The 25,143-nt window shown below is 43.7% G+C and overlaps 3 protein-coding genes across 16 annotated transcripts in view; 1 reads left to right on the forward strand and 2 right to left on the reverse strand.

Moving 5' to 3' along the window:
• Positions 1-3,664, reverse strand: part of IMMT (inner membrane mitochondrial protein) — a 48,494-nt gene extending 44,830 nt beyond the window's left edge. For 4 of the 9 annotated variants that reach the window (XM_032653608.1, XM_032653604.1, XM_032653603.1 and 1 more), the window contains exon 1: positions 3,456-3,652. In XM_032653608.1, coding sequence (XP_032509499.1) covers positions 3,456-3,500 — 45 coding nt within the window. In that variant the 5' untranslated portion in view covers positions 3,501-3,652. Of the gene's footprint in view, positions 1-3,455 lie in introns of all 9 variants that reach the window. The other 5 variants (XM_032653610.1, XM_032653609.1, XM_032653606.1 and 2 more) reach the window with 4 other exon arrangements.
• A 3,798-nt stretch (positions 3,665-7,462) lies between these two features.
• MRPL35 (mitochondrial ribosomal protein L35) lies at positions 7,463-18,633 on the forward strand. Of its 2 annotated transcripts, XM_032652757.1 has the most exons (5): positions 7,500-7,573; positions 8,936-9,154; positions 14,475-14,664; positions 15,309-15,453; positions 18,288-18,633. In XM_032652757.1, the coding sequence occupies exons 1-5, from the start codon at positions 7,531-7,533 to the stop codon at positions 18,474-18,476; spliced, it is 786 nt and encodes a 261-aa protein (XP_032508648.1). In that variant the 5' UTR covers positions 7,500-7,530; the 3' UTR covers positions 18,477-18,633. The 2 variants fall into 2 exon arrangements, with proteins under 2 accessions (XP_032508649.1, XP_032508648.1); XM_032652758.1 differs by lacking the exon at positions 8,936-9,154 and having other exon boundaries at positions 7,463-7,573.
• Positions 7,584-25,143, reverse strand: part of REEP1 (receptor accessory protein 1) — a 126,493-nt gene continuing 108,933 nt past the window's right edge. For 3 of the 5 annotated variants that reach the window (XM_032652763.1, XM_032652761.1, XM_032652762.1), the window contains one exon: positions 21,817-24,899. In XM_032652763.1, coding sequence (XP_032508654.1) covers positions 24,828-24,899 — 72 coding nt within the window. In that variant the 3' untranslated portion in view covers positions 21,817-24,827. Of the gene's footprint in view, positions 7,845-21,816; positions 24,900-25,143 lie in introns of those variants that run through there. The other 2 variants (XM_032652760.1, XM_032652759.1) reach the window with 2 other exon arrangements.

Genomic DNA, 25,143 nt, shown 5'->3' on the forward strand with positions numbered 1-25,143 from the left:
TTTTTAAAGGCCTTTGTTAACAACTAGGTGAAGAACTGACTCTAGGAGGGCAACAGTAAAAGCCAGAAGACATTTAAGAAGATGGTGTGTGGTGTGGGGCTTCCCTGGTGGCGCAGTAGTTGAGACTCCACCTGCCGATGCAGGGGACACGGGTTCGTGCCCCAGTCCGGGAAGATCCCACATGCCGTGGAGCGGCTGGGCCCGTGAGCCATAGCCACTGAGCCTGCGCGTCCAGAGCCTGTGCTCCGCAACGGGAGAGGCCACAGCGGTGAGAGGCCCGCGTACCGCCAAAAAAAAAAAAAAAAGATGGTGTCATGGAGTGGAAAGGATTTTGACAAAATCAAACAAGAATTTAGAAATTTGAGTACAAAGTTCAAAAGCGGAGGCTAGACAATCATCTGCTTAGGGATTAAAATTCTGAGAACTGATGTAATCCCAGTAAGAGAGCATATAAAGAGATGGGACAGTATCATTACACGCCTCTTAGAACGGCCAAAATCCCCAACACTGACCACAACCAAATGCTGGTGAGGCTGTGGAGCCACAAGAACTCTCATTCACTGCTGCTGGGAATGCAGAACGGTACAGCCATTTTGGAAGATAGGGTGGCAGTTTCTTACAAAACAAAGCATATTCTCACCATATGATCCAGCATATGTGCTCCCTGGTATTTACACAAAGGAGCTGAAAATGTATGTCCACGTAAAAACCTGCACTGAAAAGTTTACTGCATCTTTATTCTTAACTGCCAAACCTTGGAGGCAACCAAAATGTCCTTCAGTAGGTGAATGGATAAATAAACTGTGGTATAGCCAGACAATGGACTAAAGCACTAAAAAGAAATGATCCATCAAGCCATGAAAAGACATGGAGGAACGTGAAATATACTAAGTGAAAGAAACCAATCTGAAAAGGCTACATTCTGTATGATTCCATCTATATGACATTCTGAAAAAAAGCAAAACTATGGAGACAGTAAAGAGACTAGTGGTTGCCCAGGAGGTGGGGCTAGGCAAAGTGATGAATAGGTGGAGCACAGAGGATTTCTAGGACAGTGAAAATACTCTATATGATACCACAGTGATGGATACATATCATCATACATGTGTCTTAATCCACAGAACGTACAACATCAAAAGTGAACGCTAGTGTCAACAATGGATTGTTGGGTGATTATGATATGTCAACGTAGGTTCAATCAATTGTAACAAATGTAACACTCCGGTGGCAGATGTTAATACAGGGGGAGGCTATGCATCCCTCAGGCACAGGGTATATGGGGAATGCCCTCCAGTTTGCTGTGAATCTAAAACTGCCCTGAAATAATGTCTTAAAAGAAAAGAGAAAGGGGGAGAGGGAGAGGGGGAAAGTTCATTGGGGTACCAGAGTTCCTAGAGGTACAAGAAGAAGTCGACTCAACAAAGGAAAATAAAAGAGATGAAGGGTAAAATGGGACCCAAGATACTACTTGAGAAGAGCAAAAAGAGTTTCACAACGCAACAGGAGCAAATACTATAGAATGAATGAAGAGATAAGAAGAATAAACCAATGAATTTTTCAAGATAGCAGTTTTAGGAAGGTAAGAAATCTTGGCTGCAGGCTAGAAAAGGGTTCATATTTTAATATGAAGTTTTAACCAGTTTTCTCCTAATTTCCTAATTGGGATCCCATTAAGTGGAAAATATTTTGATAAAGGCAAGGAAGGAAAAAGTAATTTTGGAATTCAGGGCAGACAGAGACAGATCGGTGACAACCATGATGTAACAAGACTGGGCCTGAAAGGAGAGCTCCAAAAACATACCTCATCAGTTCTGCCCTGAAAGGCAGTTATGCTTCCTCCAACCTCCTAGCCCCACTTGGGCAGTATGATAGGCCAGATTCTAAGTCGACTTCCATGACCTCTGCCCCCTGCGGTTAAGCCCATGATTAGAGTGGTATGGCAAAAGGGATTTTGCAGATGTAATTAGGTTTCTAATCAGTTGACTTGAACTAATCAAAAAGGAGTTACCCAGGTGGGCCTGGCCTAATCACATAAGCCGTTTAAATCTGGGTCTGGAGATCAGAAACAGGGAAGAGAAATTTTGAAGTCAGAGAGACAAGCTCCTGGTAGCCTGCAAGAAAGTATACATCTGTGTTACAAACTGCCTCTGAGGACCTTGCAGCACGGAACTTCAGACAGCCCCCAGGAAGGGTGAGGTGACAGCTAGCAAGAAAACAGGGACTTCAGCCCTACAGCTGCAAGGGACTGAATTCTGCCAACAAACTGAAGGAGCTTAGAAGAGAAGCTCCAAATGAGAACCACAGCAGGGAAAACACTTTGCATCCTTGTGTGACAGCGAGCACAGAACCCCGACCATTCATGTCCAGAAACACTAAGATAATAAATGTGTTGTTTTAAGCTACTCAATCTGTGGCACCTGATATAAGGCAATAGAAAACTAACACTACCCCGCACTTTCCTACAGAAGAGACTGCTTCTCCTACCCTGGAAACGAAAGGGGAGATAAGCAAACTTGAAAAAAAAAAAAGCTTGACTTTTATTTCTAACTCACTGTGTCCAGGGAGTTTGCTCAATTCCTTGGGTCACAGTACCTGTTTTGCAAACACCACATTTTGCCAAAATACCAATTTTCTCTAAATTGTGAGCAATGGGAATAGGTTTCCTTTTTTATTTTTAATTTCAGAAAATTACTTTGATAATTATGCAGAAATAAAAATAACTGGGTGTCTGGGCTCCTTGAATGTCTGCCAAAGTCGTCCCAGCACCCGAAGACACAGATCCTCAGGCTAATCTCAGAAATGAGCACAAGGTCATGACGCCTAACCTTCCTCGAGTACCAGGTGTTCGAGCTCCATAAATTACAATCTTTCATTTTTGTTCAGAGTAAGAATAGCTCAAGAAGTGTTCTCCGCTACGAAAAGAAAGGCAGCCCCTCCTGATTAATTACAACCTTGACCCCCTCCCCCCCCCCCCCCCGCCCGCCGCCAAAACGCGGACTCTAGCAGTCCAGGCACCTCCTTATTAAGATGCAACAAGCCAATGCTATGCATGTCCTGCTGGGAACTGCAGTTTTCCCCCGTCGACCTTCAACCACTGGCTGCGCGAAACCTATCAAGCGCCCAACCGGCGACCCGGGCGCCAGCACCTCAATTGGTCCTAGGCTGGGGCAGCGCGGGGCTGATTGGATGGCATGTCCCAGAAGCCGTGCCTCCCGTCCTACGCCCGCCTCCCCGCCACCTTCTCTTCTCCACGCCCCATCCCTATTCAGCAATAACCCTCAAGTCATCCCAGTCATCGAACTGCCGAATTAACTGCCTCAAGGGCTCACCGGGGACTCTCGCCTAAGACACGCCTCTGTCCCCGGGCCTAGGCAGAGCCAAAGCCTCCCTTATTTTCCGCCGGCTGCCGGGAGTCAGTTTCACCACGCGCTCTCTCCCGGCGCCCGCATCCTCACCTGGGCGGTGGAGGTCACGCCGGATAACTGACAGGCTCGCAGCATCTCTGCGGGGCTGACCGCGCTGCAGGTGTAAGTGGCAGCTAGGGCGGCGGCGCAAGCAGGGGAAACCTTGCGTCCGTGCGTGCTTGCGTCCGTGCCGCCTCTCCGCGCCGGGCGTACCGGAAGGGCAGCCAACGCCACTGCGCACGCGCACCTCCCTCTCGCCCGTGTCCAGGCCGCTGGGAGAGGGTGGGCCCTGCTTAGGCGGAAAGGGCGATTTCTCCTTCCGGGTCGCGCTCAGGGGTCTTGGCTGTTACCCCAAACTCGGGTTACTGGGTGATTGAGGTGGGTAGCAGTGCATCTGGCGCTCGGACTCTGGTCCGCGCGGAAACCGGGCAGGTGTGACTCCGGAGAATTCAAGCAAGAAAGCGTCTCAGCTGTTTCTGTCAGCTGGATATTTCGTAGAAAGGAATGGATTTGCCCAAAGTTACGTAAACAGTGGTGTTGTCTCGGGTTGCGCGTTCTGTTCGTTTGGCAGCCCTTCTTCCGGGAGTCATCCTGCTTGTGGGAGACTGGGTGAAAGAACACTGGGGAGATCTTTGTGCAGAATGTGTCGTTCGCGAATCTAATAAATAGCACAGCAGGAATAGAAACCCTGATTCTTCGGGTTCCACAGCTTCTACTCCTTCATATTAAACTACACCGCTTTCTTCACCAAGTTTTTATTTTAGAAAGATAATTTTGGTCGCAATCTGTGGGTTGGATGGAAAGATGAGGTCAGCGCAGAAACACTGTTAAAAGTATTCCGCTGAGTCTGTAATCAAGGTAACACACGTTAAATACTGAACACCGTATTCAATGCTATTAGTACTAATTATGATCTTACCGTCAATATATCGTAGAAACTAAATAACTTGTGTGTCTCTTGCGTTTGCAAAGTACTTTCAAGTCTTAACTAGGTGCTCTATTGTAGTATGGTGTTCTCCCTAGAGGTACACAATGCTACTAAATCCCATTTGTAAAGTAGAGATATAGGTTTGAAAATTATCTAAAATGAAATAATGACTTATGTTTATATAGGTTCAGTGCTTTTCAGGGTACTTTTGTAATTACATTACACTCTGTATTTCATATCGCCATCACTTAATAGCCTCCAGAGCAGTCTCCCATCTTTTTTAGTAATTTTAATTATTGAACTGCAGTCCCCCTGCCCCCCATCTCATCCCTGCCCACTGCTGTCATGCTGGGTGATGACTTTTCAAAAACATTGGCCATAAACCTTTCAAGGCCAGTGAACATTTTCAGTCTCTTCCAGCCATGTATGCCTTGAGCCTGAACATCATTAGCAACTTCTCCAGCTTCAAGATTTCAAACTCCAAAATTAATTTCTGTAGTCTCCTGACCTCTCGTTTAACCAAGTCCTTAATCCTCATCTTCCACGTGCGGTTTAAGATATTTTTTTTTCTTTTGCTTTAAAATGGACTCTCCTAAAGTAACTCAGAAGTTTAAATTACTCCCTTCTTCAAAAACATGCCACATGGCAGTGACTCCCACTGCCAATTCAAAGACCCTTAAGAAATGTCTCAGAGTACTTTTCCAGCCTGTGTGCATGTTTTATGGCTCAAAGTGGCCACCATAGATGGGAGATCAAGATAGCAACAATAGCGGTTCAAGCTCATCACCCTCTTGTCTACCCTAAAACTCAGAGAAACTAAAATATAACCAACTCAGTGGTTCTTAAAGTGTGGTATGGGAGGCCCTGGTCCGCACGGAAGGCCCTGGTCCCTGGTGAGCCTGAGACCCTTTCAGAGGGTCCACAAAATCAAAACAACCTTAATATGGGACTTCCCTGGTGGTCCAGTGGTTAAGAATCCTCCTTCCAGTGCAAGGGACGTGAATTTGATCCCTGGTTGGGGCACTAAGATCCCACATGCCACGGGGCAACCGAACCCATGTGCACTCTAGAGCCCGCACGCCACAACTAGAGAGCCCACGGGCCGCAGCTAAAAGATCCTGCTTGCCACAAAACATCCCGCGTGCTGCAACTAAGACCCGACACAGCCAAATAAATATATTTTAAAAAATCAAAACATCCTTTGTAATGTTAAGATATTATTTGCTGTTTTTACTCATTATACATAATTGTAGAGTTTTCCCAGAGACTACATGACAAGTGATACCACAACAAATTGAATGCATAAGCAAATTTCAGAATCCAGCTTTCTATTAAGCCAGACCTTACAGAGATTTGCAAAAAGGTTAAACAATGCCACTCTTGCTAATTTTTAAAAAATTTTGAAATAGTTATTTTTCATAAAAATATCTGTGTCAATATGTAATAGGTCTTTTGGGTTTTTTTGCTGCACCGCGCCAGCATGCGGGATCTTAGTTCCCCTATCAGGGATCAAACCTGTGCCCCTGCAGTGGAAGCACAGATTCTTAACCACTGGACTGCCAGAGAAGTCCTTATAATTGTTGTTTTAAAATGAATTAATAAGTGCAATGGCAGAATACTTATCGCCCAGTAGGTCCACATTCTCCTAATCCCTGGAACCTGTGAATATGTTACCTTACATGACAAAAAAGAACTTTGCAGGTGTGATTAAGAATCTTGAGATGGGGAGACTATTCTGAATTATCTGTGTGGACCCAACGTAATCACAAGGGTCCTTAGGAGTGACGGGGGAAGCAGGAGGGTCAGAATCAGAAAAGGAGGTGTGACAATGGAAGCAGAAGTCAGAGTGATGTGATTCTTGGCTTTGAAGATGGAAGGAGGCAGGAAGCCTCTAAAAGCTGGAAAACACAATGAAACAAACTCTCCTCTAGAGCCTCCAGAAGGAACACAGCCCTGGATACCTTGATTTTAGCCTTGTGAAACCCATTTTGGACTTCTGACCTACAGAACTGTACGATAATGAACTTGTGTTGTTTTAAGCCACCTAATTTGAGTTAATTTGTTATAGCAGCAATAGGAAACTAGTACAATACGTATTTAAATTTTTTCTCAATTTTACTTTCCAATATAATACATTCTTACAGATATAATCCATATAATTACAAGCTCATTGGGATCCACAATTTTTAAGCATGTAAAGAGGTCCCAAGACCAAAAAGTTTGAAAACCACTGCTCTAAATATATCCTGTGACTCTCTGTCTTGGCTTCCTCTCTTCTCACCTTAGCTCTTGATGCTCTTACTGCCAACAGTGACCTTGCCCTTGTTAAAAAATCCTCCCCATTCTTTAAGATCTGTGTTATACTCTATCTCCTTGTCCCCTGATCACCCCAACCAGAAGCCTTCCCTCCTTATCTTTGAACTGCCCCATCAGTCATTTATCTGCCTATTATGGTCTGTAGTTGTCTCCTTATTAAATGTGAACTCCTTGAGACTCAGTGTTTGACCCTTACCCATTTCAACCAGTAAATAGTGCCATATACTGTATATGCATCAAGTATCTTAGACTACAAGGATGGGAGAGAGGTTTGCTGTTTATTTTCTGTTTAAATGAACATTGTTTAAAAATGTATGATCACTAATTTTCAGGAATAAGATAAGGTATGTAGATTGTTCAGGAAGAGTTGAGGTGCTACCAAATAGCAGTCTTATTGGTTAGAGAGAGAAAAAAAAAATGTGTGTGTGTATCTGATGTCCTCGGGATACTTACATTTATTTGATTAGAGTTGGCATTCAATTTTTTTTAAAAATTCTAATAATGTTGCTATTTCCTGTCAATTTAGCCCAACATATCCCAGCTTTGGAAGGATACATTTTATTCTTTCAAACTAATTTAATGAAATGAGCAAAAAGAAATTGTTTCAAATATGCTGGTACTTAAATACATCTTTCAATCGAATGCTCAGTAAGAATTTATTGAGAGCCTACTATATGCCAGGCACTATTCTATAGGCACTTGTTTTACAGCGGTGAAGGACAGCTTGGCATAAAGAAGATATTCAATAAAGGTAGGCTTCAACGTTCCTTTATTCATGTTTTTAACTCCCTTCCCCGACTCCGCCCAGGTTACTTTTCCTTAGCGCCCTCTTGCTCTGAAGTTTTTAGATCCAATTCGGCTGCCGTAAGGCAAGGCGGCAAGATGGCGGCCTCCGCTTTTGCGTGTACTGTGAGAGCAGCCTCAGGTCAGTGGGCAGCGAGGAGCTCGATTCACGCCTTCACAGAAGGGGGGACTGGCGCGGGATGGAGTGGGCGTTTAGCTTGGAGGTTAACAGGAAAAAAAAAAAAGAAAGGAGGGGGATTGTTATATGAGGCCAGAGGTTTGTTCCGAATTTTCTCCGGGGCGGCCTGTGTTCGGCCGCCAGCACCGGAGATCTCCGAGATTCTTGGACCCTCGCGAACCGGGGTGTCCCGCAGTTTTGGCTTCCTTACCGGCTCCTAGCCATTCCGCCTTCCCTAGAAAACAAAGCAGAAGGGCGCGGGTGGGGGGCGAGGAAGACAGAAAAGTCCCACCGAGGCTAGGATCCGCCACTCACGAGCTGTGACCTTGAAAAGTTATTTAATATCTCTGAACTTCAGATTCTACGGCTCTAAAATAGGGATAACACTATCCACCTGAGGACTAAATGAGCTCGAGCACGTAAAGCGCCTCGTGTAGTACCCGGCATATGGTAAGCGTGGCTGTATGAAATGCACACAACGTGCAGTGCAGTGGCGGCCCTAGGGCAGCCTTGAGGACTTCTTGACAGAGAGAGATGACGGAAGTGAAGGGTTGCCTTCACTGTAGGGACTCTTGCAAAAGTTAAAGATCGTTCAAATAAGATACGATGATCGGTAAATTACGTTCACACAAAATAGGATAAAATTCTGTGGAACAAGACTAGAAAGAAAAAAGTGTCAAGTTTCCAGCGGTTACAGAAGAGCTGGTTTATGTGGGGTATTTTTCAATTGCGAAATATAACATATAAAGAAAAATGTATATAGCATACATGACTACCTTAACAAATAACTCTGGCAAACATGGGTATAACTAACACCCAGGCCAGGACATAGAACAGTACCAGGAGCCTTCACCTCTGTGTGCCTCTTCAACCAAAATTGCCAGTTTCCACCAAACATAAACACTGCCCTCACTTTTATTACCTTGTCTTTTTTTCTGTAATAGTTTTAAGATGCATATGTGCATCTCTAAGCAATATATTGTTTAGTTTTGCCTTTTTTTACATTCCATGAACGGAATCACATAGTATGTACTCTTGTGTCTTCTTTTTCTTTGTGAAATTCATTCATTTTACACGTAGCTGTCATGCTTTCTCATTGCTATAGAATGGTCTCTTATGGGACTACCCTCCAATTCTGCATTTTACTATTGATGGGCATTTGGGTGTTCCCACTTTGGGGCGGTTAGGTACAAAGCTGATTGGCCTTGTGTCATGGTGCATGAGTGCAAGAGTTTCTCTATGGTGTGTGTGTGTGTTTATACATATAAAACTAGCTGTGGGGCTTCCCTGGTGGCGCAGTGGTTGAGAGTCTGCCTGCCAATGCAGGGGACACGGGTTCGAGCCCTGGTCTGGGAGGATCCCACATGCCGCAGAGCAACTGGGCCCGTGAGGCACAACTACTGAGCCTGCGCGTCTGGAGCCTGTGCCCCGCAACAGGAGAGGCCACGACAGTGAGAGGCCCGCGCACCGCGATGAAGGGTGGCCCCCGCTCGCCGCAACTAGAGAAAGCCCTTGCACAGAAACGAAGACCCAACACAGCCAAAAGTAAATAAATAAATAAATTTATAAAAAAAAAAAAAAAAAAAAACTAGCTGTGGAATTGCTGAATCAGAGAATATATATTCTGTATTGCCTGATGCTGCCGAAGTGATGCGCTTATTTAAAGTCACCTAGCACGGGCTTCCCTGGTGGCGCAGTGGTTGAGAGTCAGCCTGCCGATGCAGGGGACACGGGTTCGTGCCCCGCTCCGGGAGGATCCCACATGCCGCGGAGCGGCTGGGCCGGTGAGCCATGGCCACTGAACCTGCGCGTCCGGAGCCTGTGCTCCGTAACGGGAGAGGCCACAGCGGTGAGAGGCCCGCGTACCGCAAAAAAAAAAAAAAAAAAAAAAAGTCACCCATTGCTGTATGCGCCATATCCTCATCAACAGTTGGTATTGTTAGACCTGTACACTTTTTCAATCTGGTGAGTATTTAGTGGTGTCTTGTTGTGGTTTGAGTAGCATTTCCCTGATAAGTAATGAGCCTGAATACCTTTCTACATGTGTGTTAACCATTTGAATTTCTTTTGTGAAATACTCAAATATTTTGCCCATTTTTCTGTTGAATTGTCTTACTGATTTATAGTAGTTCTTTATGTATGTTGGATGTGTATCTTTTCTCATTTAAATGTGTTTCCAATATATTCTCCCACTCTGGCTTGCCTTTTTAGTTCGTTTAACGTATCTTTTGATGAAAAGTTCTTATTTTCATCAATTTGGATTTATTGTCCTTGTTTTTTAACAATTGATGATGTAGGCGGGTATTAACTCACTATGGTATTTAGATTCCACTGAAAACATTTAAAAGAGTGGTGTGACAGCTTATTTTTAAATGTCAGTTTTAGAAATATACTGGAAATTATATCCTTTTTAAACTATTTAAAATTTTAGATATTGAAATTTTGTGAAAGGGTACATAATTTTCCAAAATTCATTTAGAGAGTATGGGATCAAAAAAAAACCTTGAAGACCACTAGTTTAGACACTGTCACACTCACCTCCCCCTACCCCCACATTCCTTTGATTCCTGCCACAGGGGGGCTATTTGTAATTACCCAAACAGAGCTCCCAAAATGTACTACGTACTACGTATTCCATTTTTGGCCTCCTGTCTCCACTACCTCCTCTCTTACTCCTTCGAATCTGGTTTTGTGTCACCTCCTTCATGAAAACGTCAGTGTTCTCCATACAAGAGGGTGTTTACGAGAAAGCCTGTCTGTACTAAAATTCCCAAAGAGGGCAGAAGACTGAAGGAGCAGTTAATCACTGCCCTTGATTTGTGAGCTGCCCTTGGTTAACACAGTCTAAGTTGGACTTTGGTTTTTACAAGCTAAATCACAGTGTTGGTCCAGGAGAGGGTATGGTGGATAAAGCCCCCCAAGTCATTTTCCCAGAAACTGCTCTCAAGCCACAGTCACCCTATCTGTTGTTCCAGGAACCATTTTTTTCTAACCTCAGTTGGTTTATCCCTGGTTTCATTTTGTTAATTTTGGTCTGTTTTTCCTTTTACTGAGATCAGTTTGAGTCTAGATAGTCTATCTTTTCACAAATATGTTAATAAGCCATGGTTCCCAGCTTGTTTTTTATGCAGATTTGCTAAACATGCCTTGTACAGCTTCAGGACCTTCATATAAATTGGGGAAAAATAAGAGTCAATTAGGGAGCCAGGAAGACACTTCCACCAGGAGAACAGCAATCAACTAATTTGAGTACAGTTTCCAATCAGCTTGGAATTTACCTAATTTATTGTCCTGCCCACATTTCTATATTTATTTAGAATATAAGAAACCTTTTCACATGCCTTCCTATCTAGACAGATACACTGTCTAGGTATTCTCATGATTTCTCAGGCTGGTGACTACATCAAAAAGTGAAATCAGAAAAAAAAAAGAAAAGTGAAATGAAGTTCTTTTCAAGGAACAGTTCACTCCCGGTTGACGAAAAAAAAGGTTTTTTTCTGTGCATTTCTATTTATCCATTCTAACATTGTTTTTTTTCTACAGATAAGCCTGTAGTTTGCCCAGTTATTTCTGGACTCCCATCTGCTCACCTCCTTCAGGGGCAGTTTCCAAGAACTTCTGAGAGTTTTGTTGTGTTTTTTAATAGAGATATATCAAGCTCTGATGATCTGTGAAAATTGGGACATTTTGTTGTCTACAATGCTCCTATTCACTTAATCTTTCAAAGTTTACCTCCTGGCATGTAATCATGTCTGCAAAGAGTTTCAGTTCTTTGAGATATAAATTATTTATACTTGGAGATTTGAAGGGATTGAACCTGGGCCACGTCAGTGGAAGCCCAGAATCCTACCCACTAGGTCACCAGGTGACTGGAAATTGTTATCTCTGATGGAGAAGAGAAAAGCAAAATAAGGGTTTTAAGTATTCCATCTTCCTTCTGCCACCTATTAACATTATACCATCTTTGTTAAGCACTCCTCAGCTCTTTTCTGTTGTCTGCTTTTAGCATGTATTAAATGTTTTCTCTATGCCAGCCACTCTTCCCAGTACTTTACATATTTTATCTTATTTAATTCTCATTACCTGCCCATGGTTGACCTCATTTATTTCTTTCAATAAATTTATTTATTTAGTTATTTTTGGCTGCGTTGGGTCTTCGTTGCTGCACACAGGCTTTCTTTAGCTGCGGCAAGTGGAAGCTACTCTTTGTTGTGGTGCGCGGGCTCTAGGCGTGCAGGCTTCCGTGGTTGTGGTGCATGGGCTCAGTAGTTGTGGCTGGCGGGCTCTAGAGCTCAGGCTCAGTAGTTGTGGTGCACAGGCTTAGTTGCTCCGCGGCATATGGGATCTTCCCGGACAAGGGCTCTAACTTATGTTCCCTGCCTTGGCAGGCGGATTCTTAACCACTGTGCCACCAGGAAAGCCCATGATTAACCTCATTTAAATTTGAGGAAACTGAGGCACAGAGAGGTTAACTAACTGGCCCGTTGTCACACAGCTAGTAAGTAGTAGAGCAAGAATATGAACGCAGTCTGCTTCAAACACTGGCATTTCACTTCTCCACACTGCCCCTCATTTGTCATGTGAAATCAGTGCAGTGGACAGTAAGAAAGTGGTTCCAAGCCCTCACTTAGTATCAGACTCACCTGTAGAGCTTTTTTTAAATAAATAAATTTAGTATTTATTTATGGCTGCGTTGATGCGTGTGGGCTTTCTCTAGTTGCGGCGAGCAGGGGCTACTCTTCGTTGCTGTGCACGGGCTTCTGATTGTGGTGGTTTCTCTTGTTGCGGAGCACAGGCTCTAGGTGCGCAGGCTTCAGTAGTTGTGGCTCGCAGGCTTAGCTGCTCCGCAACATGTGGGATCTTCCCGGACCAGGGATCGAACCCGTGTCCCCTGCATTGGCAGACGAATTCTCAACCGCTGCGCCACCAGGGAAGTCCTGTGGAGCTTTTTTTTAACCAACTATTGAGGTATAATTTACATACCATGAAATTACCTGTTTTGTACATACAGTTTTTTAAAAATTTATTTTGTTTTTGGCTGTGTTGGGTCCTCGTTGCTGTGCGCGGGCTTTCTTAGTTGCGGCGAGCAGGGGCTACTCTTCTTTGCAGTGCCCGGGCTTCTCATTGCAGTGGCTTCTGTTGTTGCGGAGCACGGGCTCTAGGCATGTGGGCTCAGTAGTTGTGTCGCACAGGCTTAGTTGCTCCGTGGTATGTGGGATCTTCCCAGACCAGGGCTCGAACCCGTGTCCCCTGCACTGGCAGGCGGATTCCCAACTACTGCGCCACCAGGGAGGCCCTGTGTGTACAGTTTGATGTAGTGAGTTGTGCAGCTATCACCACAATCCTCTTTTCAGACATTTCCATCAGCCCGTGGAGTTTTATCAACGTGCACTTTTTTATTATTATTTTTAAAATTTTTATTGGAGTATAGTTGATTTACAATGTTGTGTTAGTTTCTGCTGTACAGCAAAGTGAATCAGTTATACATATACATATGTACACTCTGTTTTAGATTCTTTTCCCGTATAGGTTTTTACAGAATATTGAGTAGAGCTCCCTGTGCTATGCAGTAGGCTCTTGTTGATTATTTATATATAGTGTGTGTATGTCAATCCCAATCTCCCAGTTTATCCCTCCCCCCCTTCCCCCCGATAACCATAGATTGTTTTCTATATCTGTGACTCTGTTTCTGTTAACATGCACATTCTTTTTCTTTTTTTTTTTTTTTTTTGCGGTACGCGGGCCTCTCACTGTTGTGGCCTCTCCCGTTGCGGAGCGCAGGCTCAGCGGCCATGGCTCACGGGCCCAGCCGCTCCGCGGCATGGGGTATCTTCCCGGACTGGGGCACAAACCCGTGTCCCCTGCATCGGCAGGCGGACTCTCAACCACTGCGCCACCAGGGAACCCCAACATGCACATTCTTAAGCCCCACACTAGCCTCACTCAGAATTTACAAGTGGAGTCAGAGCTCTGTGAGTGATTCTGCTTTGCAGCCGTGGACTCTGAATCTGGTGATAGCGTGAAGGATTGATAAAGAGGACGGCGTTCAGTCCACACATCTAGGCCTTCCATGATCTGCCTTCTGAGCTGCCCACCTTGTTACCCACTACTCCCCAGGCATCTCTGATAGTCCGGCAAACAGTGCTCAGCCTCTGTGGCAGGTCCAGTCCCCGCTCCCGACATGGATTTGTTTCGGCTTCCTTGCCTTTGCGTACGTTGTTCATGCTACCTGGACTCTGTGCCTCCTCTCATGGCCTGTTCATTTTCTAGAGGGAAGCTCAAGTACCTCTTCTGTTTTCTTTATGAATCCTCCTCCTGCCACCTGCTGTCTCTCTGTGGAGCCGAGGAGCTGTTGTGTTTCTGCCTTGCCATTCCCTAAGTGCAGGAGTTCTGTGTATTCACGGTGTAAGATCTGGTGGTGGGAATTAACATTGCATGTCTTTTGTCCCCTACTGTTGAATGGAGAGCTAGGACACATCAGACTGGACTGTGATGATGGTTGCACAACTCTCTAATTTACTAAAAAGCATTGAATTGTACATAAATGGGTAATTTTGTGATGTGTAAGCTATACCTCAATAAGGATAAAAAGCTCCACACGTGAGTCTGATGCTCAGGACCCATTAATTATGTATAATACTTGGTCGCTTCGGTACATTACTTTGTTTTAAATATCTGGATGCATAATTTTGTTTTTGTTTTGGCCACGCCCCGCAGCTTGCGGGATCTTAATTTCCCGACCAAGGATCAAACCCAGGCCCCGGCTGTGAAAGCGCCAAGTTCTAACCACTGGACTGCCAGGGAATTCCCTGCATGTGTATTTTGGAGTGTCATATTAAGTATATATGCTTCTCTCTCTCTCCAGGAATCTTACGGCCCCTGAGTATTTTGGCATCTTCAGCCTATCGAAACTGCTCCAAGAATGCCTGTCTTAGTTCTGCACTGTCTTCCCGACATTTCAGTCATATTCAGACACTGGTTGTGTCCTCTGCTCCCAGACTGATCACATCTGTCAGAAACCTGACATGTGGGCAGACTGCCACAGTCCTCAATAGGTTGAGTATATTTCAGTAAACGTGATGCTTGGACAAAAATTCTAAAATCTTCACGCCTACAACATCTTAGAAGTAGATGATATTCTTTGCCGGTTAGTTATATAGACTTTGCCTGAAGGATGGGAGAATACACATGCCAGCATCAGGGGTGACTACACAGGGCCCGCTTCTGATGTTCTAAGATGTGGTTTCCTGGGTGGAAGCTGTCAGCCAACGTGGGGGGGGTGAACAAGATGCTCAGCTTACAAGGCTCGGCTGCGTGTGGTGCTTATTCCGTCAGCAGATATTTAGTTGAGTACTCCTGGGTGCCCAGCACCATACTTGGCCAAAACGATGCGAAGCTAAAAATAAGCTGAAGTCCTCAAGGAGTTTATAATCTAGTGGCAGATGGATAAGGAATCAGGTGATTAAAATACAGCAGAATAAATTCTCTCCTAGGGACTGAGGGGGTAGATTATGGAGGACTTGCAAAATGATGATAGTTGCCATTCTTATGTGTAGTGTCACGGATCATCTGGAGTAACAATGTTTATTGAAAGTGAGCTCTATTCCAGTGGAGCTGCTGCTTTCATTTCTAAGTACAGAAGTGGATTTTATCCTTTAACGTCTTATTGCTGAGTTAAAGATTTTTCAATGTATTTTAGAGTGGTCCCCTTGCTCCCAAACGTCCTGAAGCCACCAGTCAGAACTGTAACATACTACAGTTCAAGAAAAGGCAAGAGAAAGACTGTGAAAGCTGTCATCTATAGGTTTCTTCGACTTCATTCTGGCCTGTGGCTAAGGAGGAAGGTGAGTCTTCACACGGTTACTTGCTTAGAAAAGGAGTGTGAGGTTAGACTAAACCGAAGCAGAAGTCAGCCTGTTCCTTGACGCATCTTCCCCCCCATCCTACCAGCAGCTTTTACAGAGCTGTGCTTAAGTCCCGGCTTGGCAGGCATCTCTTCATGTCAGTGAATACGTGTGAAGAAAACATTTTTAACTATTCATATAACAAAATATTATTCACAATGGCGAAAGTCTTCACTGCAGGACAGGTTCATCCCAGGTCTCTTACATGTCTGTCTTGTCTGATGATTACCGGAATGCCTTTGAAGCCCCCGATATGTAAATAACCTGTGGGGAGGCTCTGTTTAAGCCCAGAGCATTAAAACAGCGGAGCGGACTTCAGCAAGGACTTAGTCCCGTGGTGCAGATTTGGGACCGAATAGCTTCCAGCCTACCTTGGGTTGGGTTCTCCAGGTGGCTTACTCTTTATGGCGGAACGTTAACCCCTCATATACTTGTTTTAAATTTGACTTTGTAAGTTTTTCTCTGTTGGTGTGTATGATTGGTGATCATATCAGACAGAACTCCAATATTTATTCTGGCCAGGGACCATGGCCTCTAGAGGGGGACTCTGACAGAGTATTCCTACTCTGTCTTCTCCCACAGCAGCAGGTCTTTTCCATTCATGTCCTTATTATTCATGGAAACAGTAGGTGATAATTAGAAAGCAGCTGAAGACCAGAGTTTTGCAAAACACCTTTGAGTTTTGATAACTTCAAATCCTAATTCCATTTTACTACTTGGGAGTTAACAAACAAATAATTCTTTAAAGATCAAAATTTGTTTCCCTGTGAAAATAAGATAATTGGTAGCATTTTCTCACTATTTGAAAGGTACTCTGTTATAAACAATCCTAAATTTGTAGACAAATAAGTTAATTGGAACTCTCAGCTCACTTCTCCATTGGAACAATACTGTGGTCGTTAGTTTCCTACACTAGTCAGTAGAAGCTCATGTAATCCATAAGTAGCTGAACTAAGTAATTCAGCACACAGTTATGAATTTTGGACCATTGGAAACATTTCCTCCCCTTTGTTACACTAACTATTTCCAGGTCCTCATCTGGCCCTAGATAAAATAAAATGGGTGGTTTTCCTTGCTTTCCTTTCCACATCCCTTTTACTGGGCCCTGAAACCCTCACACTGTTATAAATGACCTGATCGAATTCTCCAGTCATAATACCTAGTCCCTGCTCAAGGCCCCCAAAAGTATTCCATATGCAGAATGGCCTGCTTTATCAAAATCGAATTTTAAGAAGAAAACAAAAATCTGGGTGGGGTAATTTACACTAATGTATAAAAACAGAAAGTATTTTCTGCAGCACAGTTTCATCCAGGTGTCCCTAATTTTTATTGCTTATTCCCTCCTTCCATTTCTGAACTTGCAGATTGTCCAAAAAGTCTCAAGCATTTTCACAGTGGTTACGTTCCACAGAATAATCTTCAAAGGAGATTATTCTGCTGTTGATGGGCAGGACAGCAAACCAGCTGTTTGTATGTCAGAGATCCACAGGGACCCAGATTGGCTTGCAAACTAGAAAATTGTTACACAAATATGGGGATTTTTCTTTGACTCTTTCAACTTAGAATTGTAAGTAATGAGAAGTAACCATCTAATAATCTCTGGCATTTTAAAGCCAGAACTCTGAAACGACCCTTCCTTATTTCTGAGCATCACTGTACTATAGAAGTTGCTGGTCCCAGTGATGACACTAAGTCATGTCAGAGACCCCAAGGCACCTTCTCAGCAAAGAGCTGTGGTTTTGTTCAGTTAGTGTGCAGCCCTAAGGAGCCCTTGGTTTGAAAGGACCCAAATGCTCTTACCAGTAGCTGCGCTTCTAGTCTCACCTCTCCTGTAAATTACTGTAGCCAAGCATTAACCTGGGTGGCAACTAAGGTCTCTTCTAGTTTAAACAGGCTATGATTGAGAATTCCCTGGTGGTCCAGTGGTTAGGACTCCACGCTTTCACTGCTGAGGACCTGGGTTCAATCCCTCGTTGGGGAACTAAGATCCCACAAGCTGTGCAGAACGGCCAAAAGAAAAAAAATAAACAGGCTATGATTATAGTTTTATATTCGATCTAATTATCTATTTCTTCAAAAATTAATAATGCATGGATTATTCCTTCACCACTCCCAATAATAGTTTTCCTGCGGTCATTATTCCTTAGAAAAGTACTTACTGTAGAAACTGGTCCCCCCAGTGTGTGAAAAGAATAAATGACACAGTATACTTGAGAACTCTGCTTCTCAGCCTTTGTCATACTTAGGCCCCCTTAAATGAACATAAGTGTCACCAACTAGCCAGTACTCCCTTCATCATCCTCCACTTTAGGAAGATAGCAGTGTAGTGGTTAAGAGCTCTTATTAATTCTCTGACCTCAGTGTGCTGCTTAACTGCTCTAATTGTTTCTCTTTTATCTGTAAAATGAGAATAATAGTATGCTATTGTTGAAGATTGTTGAAGAGATGATGAGGTAATGCATATAAATTTAGCTGTTACAATTATATATCACTACCCTGTACTTCACCAGCACAACGATTTATTTAGCTTTATTTGCTGTGGCTTTAAATAATCTTTTTAAAACTCTTAAATTATTAACATTCCTTTTTCAAACTACACACGATTCCTCTGTCTACCCCCACACTGAGAATCACATTTTTCTGAAAAACATACCAGCCCCTATGAAAGTTCAGTCTTTGTTTCCAGCGAGCCTATGAACCATGAGTGGTTAACATAACTGTTGTTTCCTATATAATATAATGTTTTAAATTGTCTTTGTAATATTATCTGACAGGCTGGTTATAAGAAAAAATTATGGAAGAAGACAGTTGCAAGAAAAAGACGCTTGAGGGAACTCGTCTTCTGCAATAAAACCCAAAGCAAGCTCTTAGATAAAATGACAGCATCTTTCTGGAAGAGGCGGAACTGGTATGCTGATGACCTTTATCAGAAGTATCATGACCGAACAAACTTGAAAGTATAGATCCGAAGTTTTATGATTTCCCAGTTATTGAATGTGCATCTTTGTGTATAGGATGTCTTTGCAAAGATGAAATAGTATAAGACATGATGTAAGTTGTACCAACTGATGTGGAAACATGTAGTACCAACATTAAACTTACCAATGTTTTAAAACTTAATGGATTAAACATTCCCAGATTTGTTAAGAGAAATAGAAATTTTAAATTCTGATTATTTTTAACAAATGGTAATGGCTTAAACAGTTGTTCCAATTAGGCTTATTTAGTTGCAAGGAATCTCCAGTTAGGACAAACGTAAGAGGACTGTAAAGCTAACGAGTTGGCTCAAGCAGTGTGACATTATCTTAAGGATATGTGCCTGGGAACGCAGGAACACCTCACACCCCCATCTCCCACCCAGAACTAACCCCCAGGCCTCAGGAAGAGCAGAAATTACATGGTGATACCGGATCTGAGGCACCTGCAGGGGCATCAGCAGCAGGAGTGGTGGAGCTTTAGGCTTGGGGTCTGCCATGCACGGGGCTCAGTTCTTTTTCCATCACTGGCTCCATTCTCTTTCCTCACCAACTTCTCTGATTCACAGCTTTTGTTTACTCTTAGTGTCTGCTTCCCATAATAACGCTAGCATGCACTTTTGAGGTACTTTTCTACATCATGACCCTCAGCTCCTATCTCCAGTCTCTAACTAATTGCAAAGAGACTCTAACTGGGTCAGTTTGTCCTTTTACACCAGGTCTCATCAGGGGTCACGGACCAGTGTGGGGACTGGCTGTTCTGAGGTCAGGAGCCCACCCTGGTCCATTTGATTGGGCTAGCAGGTCCACTTGGAGCAAAAAGTAGTCATGTGAGCAGTTTTCTCTCAGAGGTGAGCCTGGGGTGCTAACACGTCTGGTCTACTAGGTTCACTGCATTCATAGCAGTTCTCACTTAGTTTATCGGAACAGGATTTTCATTGAGAGAAGAGTAAATGAAATAGCCTTTCAGTGTGCCCATTCGTGAAGCTAAAGAGGCTGTATAAGTGGAGACAAAAACTTTTTAACCAAGAATTAAAAGATACTATATTTTATAAAAGTTCATTTATCCACTTGAGATTTCATACTTTTAATTGTGAGGGTAAACTTTTTCCAAAATTTTCCAGAGACACCTTGTAGAATCTAAAGGGGAAAAGTAATCTCAGTCATGTTTAGAAACGATGCAGAAGTTAAGCACTGTTCACATGAAGAGGGTCAGGTAAGCGGCGCTGAGGGAAATTCAGCTTTTCAGGATGCTTACAGTCTAGGGCAGTGGTTCTCCGCTCTCCCGTCAGAATCTCTGGGAAGCGTTTTCAAAGAGCAGAGCATCTTGACTGGTTGAAAAACCATTATTAAATACAATTATGCCTCAATTACTGCTTCAGACCCTTTGATATAATAGTTGGTGATGATAAGATGCAGTTCCTCTATTAACAGATTAAGAAAAAGATAACCAAATTGGAATTCTGTGGCATGTCAGACTAGGATTATTGGAGGAACTCCTTGAAACCAGCGTGTGTTCACTAAAAGGAAAAAGGGTGACAAGCGAGTGTTCTAAAACTCCAAGGCCAAGTGTGTGTCTGTTTATGGGACCAGTTAATAAAGAACACACATTTGATTCGAGACGAGAATCTCAAGAACCTGACGCATGGAATGGCTTTCTGTTTTGATGGGTTTCCATTTCCTCCTGTTCTGGGGTAGCGGAAGCCAGTCCCTCACAAGGCCTCCACATCATTTCTCACCTGCCTGGCTCCTCACCTCTTCCATTCACCCCTGGAAGCGGGATGGATCTGGCACCCGAAGAAGCCGAGGAGGAGCCTTTTCTACCACCTCTGTGACTTCTTAGTGCAACGCGGACAACAGGGTCTGTGGGCCTCAGAGCACCTTGGTTTCCCCTCTAGGCCAGGGGCAGGAGAGGTAGAGACAAGGTCTGGCTAAGGCCCCAGCAGCCAGAGACGGACTGAAGTGGAAGGGCTGACAGGCACATGATTTAGGGGAAAGGGAATTTTCATACATGTAATTTTTGTTTCATGGGCAGCAGGGCTTATCATCTACAGTGATTTTATAGTTTGACAACAAAACATCTTATTACATTAAAGGGTCTATCTAAATGACATTCAAGTATATGTAAAAGTGGAATTTATTTAACACCTACTACGTCCCAGCATGGATCCACAAGACGGCTAACCCTCATACCAACCTTGCAAGGGAGATATTGTCTGTCTGTCCCTAGTTTAGATTTGCAAAAACTGAAGCTCACAGAAGGTTAAATACGTCACCCAAAATACGACTAGTAAGTCACAGAACCCGGGTCCGTCTCCTTGGAATCCTGTGTATTTCCCCAAGTCTTCTAACAACATATGAAAATTCACATCAAAATCAACAAGTGACTGTAATCTAGCACCATAAATACTAAATGCTTCTTTATGACACAGAAGCAAGTCAGCTTTTAAATTTTGTAACTTTGCTTTTTGTTATTTGTCAGCTCTTAACCTGGTTAATATCAGTTCTGTTGACATTGGACTTGGCTCAGGAAGTGATTAATGAGTGGATTTTCAGCCTTCCTTTGCATCTCTTCTTTCTTTCAGTCCTCTATCGTCTTCTTTACCTGCTGCTGCTATGCTTTACAGGCCTCGTGCCAAACATATAGGAATATAAAGGCAAAGAAAATGAGCGTTTCGTTGTGACGTTTCAGATTTTGAGTTTCCAAGTCTTTGGGGGTTTTTTTGTTTTTGTTTTTTTTGGCCGCACCACGTGGCATGTGGGACCTTCCCCGACCAGGGATCAAACCCGTGCCCCCTGCAGTGGAAGCGCGGAGTCTTAGCCCCCAGACCGCCAGGGAAGTCCATGTACCCGTTTATATCTTAAAGGCAAGGGCTGCAGTGGCATTAAGGGCATCCATAACTCCCAGTGCATCTCCATGTACCCCGCCCTCTTCTGACCTGCATCCCTTCTCCCGCATTTGCAGATGAGGACACAGGTTCCTAGAAGGATAGCAACAGACCAAAGGTCTGTTTGCAGAATTAAAACTGCCTTGCAGATGAACTACCCTGTTTTCACAGATACCTGGTTTCCACTGGCGACCTTTAAAAATGTAAGACAAACATAGTACCAGATTTATATTTATGCGATCAGCTGGTTTTCAAAGCACAGATATCAATTAATTTTTTTCTCTTTGCAACAATTCTGTGCAGTAGGCACGGAGCCAGGTCACCAGGCACCAGGCCAGTTAGTGGCTGAGTACTCAGCTTCTAATCCTTGCTGACGAATACATTTTTTTTTTTTTTAAGTATTTTCTCTTTCCTCATAAGCCCAACATTACAAAGATGTCTTTTAAAAGAAAAATGTTAAGACTTTATTCAAGATATATATCAGGCATTATAACAAAACAGCAGAACTTCAACCTTTGGAATACTGTAACTTTACATCCCTTTGATGCACAGTTCAGTATACTATTTGATTACAGATCATTCTATGGGGATTACAGAAATAAACCAAGGGCAAGTGTACACAGTCACCGTCCAGAATGCCAGCTCTCTGAGTGTGTGCCGTTTGTGAATGAAGCACACATCCGTTACCATTTCCAATACTGTGCAAGGTGAACTAGGAAGGTACTCGGTGGTGGTCGTGGTTGACAAGCACTGTTATCACAGACACATGGACAGTATACTACAGAGAACACACATTTCAGAGGCCAGCGAAGTGAGCAAGCTATTCACATAAGGCCAGGAGGGATTATGCCTAACTCTCCAGTTTATAAGTACAACACCACGTCTCATCTTCTCAGAAACAGAACAGGTGCTCAATAGCAAAGAACCGAAAGTTACTACATGAAAAGTACAGACTTTCCAGCTAGCATTTTGTAAACAGCCTGTGTCTGTAAATCAGCCAATTAAAAACATTCAGTTTTATCCTCTAGACAGAACTCCACATCACTACTTGTACACTTTGAGGCGTTCACATTTTACGTCAGTCCACACAAATATACAGCTTGTTGGATAAGTAAACATGTTTTGCCAGAAATATGACAGCTGCTCTCAGTTGTACAGTGGGTGTTTTTAAGAGAGAATCCAACTCCCTAACCAACGCTTGAAGGAAAAATAGTTACATTAAGACAGCAGTTTGGATACCTTTATATTTTTTAAATCTTAAATGAGAACTAATACAGCATGTCTGAGACTAGAGTGCTTCAAACCTGTTTTTGGTATAGTTGAGTGCAAACTTCATAGCCCGTACTTGTTAAAACTCTCCATTGTAAAATGGTGAAAATATAGCTTGTTCACAATAGGATTTTAATCTCTGCTGCTACAGGCATTTATTATTTTGGCAAAAAAAAAAATTGCTAAAAAGCTGCTTAATGAGTTAAGCTTTTTTTGCTTTTGTTTCTGATAATTCTGGGTACTCCCAGTGACAGGTAAATACATTTTAAAGCACATATTTTTCCTCTGTCTGAAACTATTCAGTGAGCTTGAAGAAAACAGGTTTTCTGTCTTCCCTCCGGGGTTTAGGTATTGGTGGGTGTGGGGCACAGACAATGAACAGACAGCCTCTGTTTGCCCTCTGAACCACAAATTTGCTTTTAGGTTTATTTTCCTAAATCCTTTTGTAAATTACAAAGTCACCTTCAGAGGCATTGTGGGGAAAAGGGATTTAAATATGCACATCTGGTAACAAGCAACTTCAAGTAAAACCCTCCCGGAGGTGGCTAAGATCCAGCCAGTGTGTCACCAGCAAAGACTGATGTGTGTTTGCGTAGCTCAGTCTTTAACTGGGCCTGTTTCTAGCTGATCGACAGTAGGTTCTATGTGGTACATAACACTCTCTAGTGTTCAGGGCCTATCTACGAACAGACACAATCCAAGTATTATAAGTAACTGGGTTGTGACCACTGCATGCATCACACTGAAGGGAAACGCCAACTCTAAGCGTAAGTGTATGAGTCCTGCATTTAGGCTCAGCTCTACCAGAGCAGCTGCCTCAGACCAAAATGCTATTTAAACCAGATTCTTCTTTTCAGATAACATTCTCAGTCTAAGCAGGGAGTCCCCTCAGACAGTGATTTGTTCTCTTCCTAAGCGACGCGGGCTTGTGTGAAGTACGAGTGCCCATGAGTGTGCGACATCTCTCTGGTTCACATTCTGCACAGGCCAGGAGAGGAACAGAGGGCATGAGCCAGAGCTGCCCGTGAGCTGGGGAGCCAGTCACATCCATGAAGGTCTCGACCTCCGAAACCTTTCTAGAACCCAGCGTTTGGACTGTTACCCAGGTGTCTCAGATGTACTTCACCGCGTATCTGAAACAAAGCATGATCGTAGGGTTGCTTTTGTTTGGGGGGATGGGTTGGTTTTCGCTTAGTGTTTCCTGAAACGAGGCGCTCCCACTGTGGGCTCCTCTACCTGGGGAAATCAGTCACAGCACTGGGTCCTATTATGGAGACACAGTCATCGTCAAGCACTTCTGAACCACTCAAAATGATTCCTTACAACAGCGCTGTAAGTCTACACGCCCGAGAGAAGTTTTACCAAGGGCGAGGCTCCTGCCTAAGACAATGATAAATCCCCTGTAAGGATTCAGAAGCTCCTAATCCTGGATCCATGGGAGAGACAAGCTTCCTGTGACTTTTCTCTTATTCTAGGCTGTTCCCCTGCCTTCGTTACACTCACACCTGTCACTAAAATGTTGCCTCTCCATTCTGAACTTCACTCTGGTCTGTTGACTAACCGTCTGAAGGATATGGACCATCGCCCTGCAGGAAAAGGGATGTTGTACTCGAGTTGTATTTGGAAGCTTCATGAGCACATCTGAGACATCCTCTAGAATCAAAATAATTTTTTACACTTCTGCTTTTGCAGTTTTCTTACACATCAGAACCTCTGGCAGCCCTTGCAAGTCCACTATATTAAGCCAAAAGCCATAAATATGTACATTGTAGTCCAAAGTACTAGTACCAAGAACAAAAAGAAGTTAAAAAGAAAACTGCTTTGTTTGCATATACAGGACTAAAAACGAAGTATGCAACCAAGAAATTACAAATGTGCATCCCAGCAGTGGGGGTGATTCTCTTCTATTTCTAAAACACTGCTGTCTGTACGCCGGTCCAGTTGTGGAAAACTGCTGACCCCCGGCACACTACCTTTCCCTTTAGCCTCTCCCCAGCAAAAGAAAGAAAAGGAGGGGGGAAGAGAAACTCTTAAAAGTGGAACAGGGGAGAGAGGAAAGGCCATGTCCGAGGCTGCACGCTCAGTACACCAGCTTGCGGGTTTCTATGTTATTAGTGAATAAATAGCTCTTTAAGGCAGAGAAGAAACATTCTGTGGATCCAGTGCTGTTGGCTCATCTCACTCACGTGGTTTCAGTGGCCGAGGATGAGGTACTTTTCTTCCTGAAGCGAGATCGAAGGATTCTAGGCGGTGCCTGGTAGAGGAAACAGAAAAAGGACCCCTCAATTTGGCATAGCATGGAAGCTTTCGAGGACAGCACCCGGCTGGGTTTGTGTTGAGACTCCAGCTCCTTTGGTCAAATGCACGCGTGTGTGAAGAGGCTGGTGCGGCTGGGGGCCCACTCGGAGTGTCCACAGTAGGAATCGGCGTCACAGCCCAAGCATCGCCATGAAGCTGAGCCAGTTGAGGAGCCCGGCGCCTCCCTCTTCATGTTCTCC

The sequence above is a fragment of the Phocoena sinus genome, chromosome 13 (assembly GCF_008692025.1).
Source record: "Phocoena sinus isolate mPhoSin1 chromosome 13, mPhoSin1.pri, whole genome shotgun sequence".
NCBI classification, from domain to species: domain Eukaryota; kingdom Metazoa; phylum Chordata; class Mammalia; order Artiodactyla; family Phocoenidae; genus Phocoena; species Phocoena sinus.

What these genes read in the sequence shown, in the direction of transcription:
- MRPL35 (XM_032652757.1), top strand. Translation starts at nt 7,531, where the DNA reads ATGGCGGCCTCCGCTTTTGCGTGTACTGTGAGAGCAGCCTCAG. An exon ending in ACTGCCACAGTCCTCAATAG is followed by an intron (nt 14,665 to 15,308) that starts GTTGAGTATATT and finishes AATGTATTTTAG; the next exon opens with AGTGGTCCCCTTGCTCCCAA. An exon ending in GCCTGTGGCTAAGGAGGAAG is followed by an intron (nt 15,454 to 18,287) that starts GTGAGTCTTCAC and finishes ATTATCTGACAG; the next exon opens with GCTGGTTATAAGAAAAAATT.